The 7,002-nt window shown below is 34.5% G+C and overlaps 1 protein-coding gene across 1 annotated transcript; it reads left to right on the forward strand.

Annotated features, from left to right (window-relative positions):
- Nucleotides 1–2,104: 2,104 nt before the first annotated feature.
- On the forward strand, nucleotides 2,105–3,189 carry LOC100370612 (long-chain fatty acid transport protein 2-like). Its single transcript, XM_085507313.1, has 3 exons — nucleotides 2,105–2,193; nucleotides 2,301–2,398; nucleotides 2,879–3,189. The coding sequence occupies exons 1-3, from the start codon at nucleotides 2,105–2,107 to the stop codon at nucleotides 3,187–3,189; spliced, it is 498 nt and encodes a 165-aa protein (XP_085363439.1).
- The last annotated feature ends 3,813 nt before the right edge of the window (nucleotides 3,190–7,002 follow it).

Raw genomic sequence — 7,002 nt, forward strand, 5'->3', positions numbered from 1 at the left:
TATCATAAAACTAAAATGATTGATTTGTGTAATGTTAGAGCGACTATGAGCGCAGACACAAACTATCATCACTGATGGGCAACGGGCTTGGAAAGGATATAATGAAACGTTTCCAAGAAAGATTTAATATACCACAAATAATCGAAGTATATGGTGCAACTGAATCGACATTTATGAGTATAAACACGGACAATACACCCGGTGCACTCGGCAAGTATTCGCCTTTGATGAAGGTATGTACGTCACTTTGTTTAATTTACATATATATGGTCTGACAACAGATGTATCATACTAGTGTCTAAAAATGTTACCTGTTGTTTTTACCAATAGTACTCGTGCTCAACCATAATTCTAGAACTGACCAATGGTCACCTCGTTATTTGTGCAGTGGTTACTGGTATAGTGTTCAACTCCGTTCACTGATTGATGTTGTTTTATTTCACCAGATAATATACAATAATAATATACACAGTAATAATAATAATACCAATTCTAGTGAGAACCACAGCTATAGTTCATACAAACTAGTCTAGTCTATGGCCCCATAATACTGATGTTATTAATTAAATGCATAGCTCACTTAGCGTGAAGATAAATAAAAAAAATTAAATAACATATCCAGACTTTTAAACATAACACATTTACTGTTTCATGAGATACAGTTTTAACGTATTTTTAAATATGTATCTGCTTTTGATATTTTTTATTGAATCAGGAAGTGAGTTCCATTTTTTTGCTGCTGTATAGGTGATACTGTGTTGATTAATAGTAAGACTCATTCTAGCAATATAATAATTGGAACCAGTAGCTTGACGTGTTGCATAGTTATGAGGAAGTTGCATAGTTATGAGAAGGTTTGTAGGGGTCAACATTATGGGCAAACGAGTTCGTATTAAGATAAAAAAAACAAACAAATAGACAGGCGTGGCACTTACTAAGTTTATAGATGTCTGAAATATTTTTTCATAAATAGTTTTTTTTTAAATAGTAGAGATGTGGACACGAAAATCTGAAAACGTTATCAAGCGAACAGTTTTTTTCTGGAGTAGTAGAATTTTGTCAAAGGTTTTGTAGGTGTTACCCCAAATTTCAACACAGTAAGTAATATGTGGAAAAATGAGGGAGTTGTAAAACAAGATAAGACTAGATTATGGGTCAAGTGAAATAGTTTTACAAATTTGTTCTTTCCAATCAAATGTATTGTAAATTGTCGTTTTCCAGTGTCACATATAATACAAAATAAATTAAACACATTTGGGGAAGCCATGATAGGGAAGCCATGATTGGGGAAGCCATAACGGGATTGGGACTCCACGAGAATAGGGTTTGATCGTAAGCGTGTAATTGTCTCATTTTCAATTTCACAGCGAATTTGTTGGGTAACACATCGAACATATGACAACTCAAATTATGATTTATGTGAATCGCATTTGTTTGTACTGTGTAGAAACTCCGTGGTTTTTGGTTGATAAAATATGACACTGAATTAGCCAAACCAGTGCGAGACGGGGACGGAAAATGTGTTCCTGTGAAATTGGGTAAGTGTGTTGTTGTGATTAGCTTCCACATTCAAGTCTCTTGAGGTGACTTGTTTTGCAAATGGCGACAGGTTACGAATCTCTTGAAAATGTTAAATGTTGTTGTTTGTGCGTTCTGCTTCAAAACCACCAAGGTGCGATACTGTAGAATGTATACAATTAATAAAGTTGCGAGAAGCGTGCATAACTGATGTAGTTATCGCATGAACGTCTATCGTGGTCTCATTATATTAAATTCGAACGTGGCATATTTTTAGATGAGCCCGGCTTACTAATAAGTCCGTTGGAAGGAGTTGGTGCCAAATATATGGGCTATGAAGGCGATCCGGAGCAGTCGGAGACGAGGATACTACGGAACGTATTTCGACCTGGGGATCAGTATTATAACACCGGTGATCTATTTGTATTAGACAGAAATTATTATTTGTATTTTGCCGAACGCTTAGGCGATACCTTTAGGTGAGTAAGTAGATTAATTGAAACCTTGCTCGTCTTTTATCAAGGTTTTTCCATACTAGCATATTCTAGATTGTCTATCGCTGTGACACAGAGACTGTGCATTTCGAATGCTAGATTCGTGTATGTTTCTCTACAAAGTCGCTTATAAAAGAACGCGCACAATATTCGATGTGGGAGGCCCATGCACAGTTACTGAGTATGACGGAATTTCTTGATATGGACAATACTTCTAGAATCACCATCTCTATGAGTAAACCAACATTTAATTGTAAGGCATTTTATTTATCTTGCATTTTCTTGCAGGTGGAAAGGGGAGAATGTGGCTACTAATGAAGTTGCTAACGTTATTGCGTCATTTCCGTCTGTCCGTGAAGTTGTTGTATACGGGGTTACAGTTAAAGGTAATATGTGTATATTATTATTAGATATTCAAATATGGTGTTTGGGAACACGTTTTCAATTAAATAAGGTGGTATAACTATATTCACAGAAAACTATTTGACAACTATTTTGTTAAATGTTTTTGACAATAATTGACATACAGTCATATTTCAAATATTACGTAATTATCATTCATAATGTTATATGTTTATCCCAGCATACCTTGTCCTACATTTCAATATTTAATGTTAAATGGTAATATGTTATGAAAGATGAAGACAGACTTAAATTTGCTAGTTGGAGAAGGGCGCTTTATCTCACGGTTTAATAATATTATGTATTGGTTGTAACCTCCGTTATATTATTTTACAACTGTGTCCAAAAAACGTCTTGTTCATTAAGAAATAATTTGAAAATACAATACAATACATAAACAAAACCTTAGTACATTACAGTATTTCATCAGTCTATCTTTTTATGTGATAACGTACCCTTTTCAGATTATGACGGCCGTGCTGGAATGGCCGCAATCGTTTTAAACAACGACGCAGATTTCAATTTGAGAGATTGCTACGCACACATTACTGCGCATCTACCGTTGTACGCATGTCCACGCTTTATACGTATTCGTGATTCGCTGGAGCTGACAGAAACATTTAAATATAAGAAGTCTAGTCTGGTTAAGGAAGGATATGACCCGAATGTTATCAACGAACCCATGTACTACATGGACTTCAGAAATAAAACATTTCTACCTCTCGATGCGAGGGCGTATGCGGACATCGTGTACAACAACAACCCTCGTATGTAAACGGCCACACCTGCTCTCCAACGGAAGGTAGACCCATTAAACGCACAGTTTAATATAAGTTTTGGGAGACACATTTTAAGAATTTTTAGACAATTATCATATATTCATTTTTGCCGAAGAATAAAACGCACAGTTATTACAATACCCATTTTAACGCACAAGGGGAAATGTTTTTTATGCATTCATCTATTGATTGGAAGTTGAATACACTTTCTTTGTGGGACAGATAAAAACACTAATATTAATATTTTGGAGTATGCTTTTTACAATGGTTTTATATTTAAAAAGGGCTGCTAATTCGATGATTCAACATACTTTTAAATAAATTCCGTGTTGTATATTACGAGTTAGTGAATATATAATATAGATAAAGTTATTTAATATAATGTCATGAATTTGTTTTCGCGTATCTCTTGACCGACTTAATTAGTTGATTATTAGCTGAATTGCTGTGTTATGTCTGTCATCGTCTAGGCCTAATTGAAGTTTTGGACGGAACTTGGCTCAGTGGTTTGGAACTAATTACAAGATACCGTCGCTATTCTTACATCCATAGTTATTAATGTAGTGAACGATTAATCAAAAGATATGACGTATTCAGTACTTAGTGTGATTAGCTTTATGATTGAAGTTTACGCCTTAGAGTCTTTTTACTGTTTTGTAATTGGTTAGAGTTTTGAAAATGAATAAAGAGAGTTTGAGTTGGTCTTGGCGAATACTCCACGATAGACGCAGTCAGAAAGTAGAGAGAGTGCAGTCTGAGAGTCGAGGGCAGTCCTGGACAGTCGAGAGTCCAGTCCAGGGGCGAGCCTTGAGGCAGTCCAGTCTTGGGCGAGTCTTGGTTCAGCCTTGGGAGAGTCTTGGGGACTTTCCCCAGGGCGCTGAGTCTTATAGAGTGCTCCAAAAGATCGACTAAGACGAGAGTTGAAACGTATTTCGTTGTGTGTGCCTTATTTGACTGTAAAGTTAAAGTGACTTTCCCGATCCCGTACCTCAAGGGAGAGAGACGAGACGAGTTTCCCCCCTGGCAAGTGTGGAGAACCCAGAGAGAGAAAGAATTTACCCCTGATAATAATATTAAGAGAGTTGTTATATAACACTATATACGTTGCTATAGATGCCACAACATTTCAAACAGAATAATAATAAAAATACAATTTTGAATTGACAACGGTAAGGAAAAAAAATCAACTATTTTTTGGGGGGGGAAGAATGGATATACAGTATTTTATATTCATTGAAATGAGTTATAAGAATATTTTAACTTATCCTTGTTTAGCACCAATGATTTCATATCAAAAAACGAATAACTGTGTAAGTTGATTCTATATAACTCTTAATTGTTCATTATTACAGTACTGTGAATCACTTTCAGAAGTGTAAAATAAACTAATATGACCCATATAAAAATAGTGCTAATTTTATTTTGTAAAATGACAATATATTAACAGTATGTCGCTAAGTTCCTAGAGTGAGTACTTGATATACAGCTGCAGGATTTGAACTCAAATAATAAATGTACACGGTATGGAATGACATGAATAAACGTTTACCCACAATTTCCTGCTACAACAGTATTTTTCAATACGTGTACAATACGTTTTAATTTGTATAGCACGTGTTTGTAGTTTTCAGTACATTGTTTGTGTACCACCTTAAGGATTCAAACTTTCAAGTGTGAGATTATTAGCATCTGCTTACTTCACTGTTGTCATATACGTACTCAGTTGCTTTACTTGAGAAAATCTTCTTCAATTGACGGATCGATTTCATGACTACTATTGATAACATAAGTCTTCCTATACATGACAGAAAATAATTTACGTTAATCAATTTCTATTCACGCGAACTATATTTGCAAATATTTCCGGCATTGATTCTGATATTTACGGGAATATTGAACAATACTCCGAACACATAATAAAGCACACGACGAAACATCAATTGTAAATTTTAAGTAGGCTTCGGCGATGCAACTATTATAGACTGTTGTAATGTCATTGTTAAAATCATTTTGCGTTTTAAGGGATAATTTTACGCCTTTCACATGCAAAGAGTTTACCTACATATGACACATCTTACATTTATGACATCATAAAACTCAATTTATGTGCATTTTGTTTGCACTATACCGCCGAAGTAAGACGACTGACGTACACGTATGTCTAGCTTAAAAGTTAACTATTGTGTGGAGGATAAAGATACATAATCTGCAGAATAAAGGATCCACATGGTACGTATAGCATACATGAATACAGAACATAGAGACTAAATCAATCTTTAACAAACCTAATAGCATACATCGTCATAATACCAACATGTTCATGAATATAAGGGATATCGGTCGATAATTTCTTTGTATTCGTGTTTGTATAAAGAGTTTTCACGTGTTCTACGGTATGAGTGCAGTATTTGCAACATTTCACGAAATAGGCTGAACCAATTAATTTTGTTTAAAAGAAATTCATTCAATCGACAATGTGATGAACCCTCTGTAATGACATCATTATATGAATATAAGTGATATTATATGATAATATCTATAGTAAATTACGTACTTTCAAGGGTATCTATCAATAAAAATTTCTTGATTGTATTTTGAAAAATAAATCAGTTCAAAGTTTATTATTGAGAATTATGATTTAGAACAAATCCCCCAGAAAGTACCAGGATGTGTGACATTCAGGGGTCATGTATAATGCCTATTGAAGTGCGCAATCAGGGTCATCGTTTGAAAGCTTGTTTTGTAATTATAAACTTTGAAAAAGAGTACATATTGAAATGCTGAATGATATTTATAGTAAGACTGATTGCAAAAGGTTAAATTACTAGACATGTATCACTGCAGAATCAATTCAGTAGTTGAAGGATTACCGTCCATTGTGATTCATTTGGGTGACTCCGCAAGTTTGTGTTTGTGCGTGAACATGTCCTTCCTCGATTTCAAATGGTCGGCCCTTAAAGGGCGGTGGCGTACACGTTCGCGTGAAAATACGTTGTTTGATCTCGCTTTTAATACCATTAGGGATTGGTCAGTTACTTCGGCCTGGTGGATCAGTAGGGGGGTTACCCTGTTTTTGATTTTACGAATAGGGGGGTCACCCTGGTTTGATATCATGAATGTTTTCCACAATTCACACACGCGCTTATGCATATACTTTTTAAAATTTTATTTCAGAACGAAAGATAAAAAAGTTAATCGTACAAATGTGTTCTTAATAATAACTATTACCCATATTGCCTATAAATTTGTTGATGCAAAAAATGTTATAGGCTAAATATTTTGGGGTTGAAGTTGCCAAATAACTAACAGATTATGAAATGCGGTAGAGCCCCGTGCAATTATACAGTTAAGTTTTAAACACATCCCAAGTCCATGTGATATCAGATTATTTTATTTAAAGTCTGAAGTCACCATTGTATAAGATATTTACTGGATTTATCCAATTATAGCTGGAGACGAAAAAACACAGCAATTAGTACAAAGAGCAGTGACAGTTTTTGTTCAGCAAATCAAAAAAGTTAAATTTCTGAAAATGCTGATACATGTATATAAATAAAATGATAAATGATGAATAAATATGCATATTTTGCTCCGTAAAAAAACAAAATCCAACACAAATTTAAGCAAAAATCAAAGTTTCCTTTGTTTTCATAAGCACAGACTGTGCTTCGGGTGTAAAGCATTCCTATAAGTGATGAAAGATATATTAAATCCAAATTAGTTTTCAAACCGCCTAGATTCAAGTCCTCTTTTCCTATCTTATAAGGGCGTTTATCAAGTGAGTACTCCACAGCTTTGTTTTATTTACT

Source organism: Saccoglossus kowalevskii, chromosome 13 (assembly GCF_978046115.1).
Source record: "Saccoglossus kowalevskii chromosome 13, keSacKowa6.1, whole genome shotgun sequence".
In the NCBI taxonomy this organism is placed as follows: domain Eukaryota; kingdom Metazoa; phylum Hemichordata; class Enteropneusta; family Harrimaniidae; genus Saccoglossus; species Saccoglossus kowalevskii.

Excerpts from the sequence above, each read along its gene's own strand:
- LOC100370612 (XM_085507313.1), top strand. The coding sequence starts at position 2,105 with ATGCTAGATTCGTGTATGTTTCTCTACAAAGTCGCTTATAAAAGAACG. Across the intron at positions 2,194-2,300 it reads GGCCCATGCACAGTTACTGA|GTGGAAAGGGGAGAATGTGG; the intron begins GTATGACGGAAT and ends ATTTTCTTGCAG. Across the intron at positions 2,399-2,878 it reads ATACGGGGTTACAGTTAAAG|ATTATGACGGCCGTGCTGGA; the intron begins GTAATATGTGTA and ends TACCCTTTTCAG.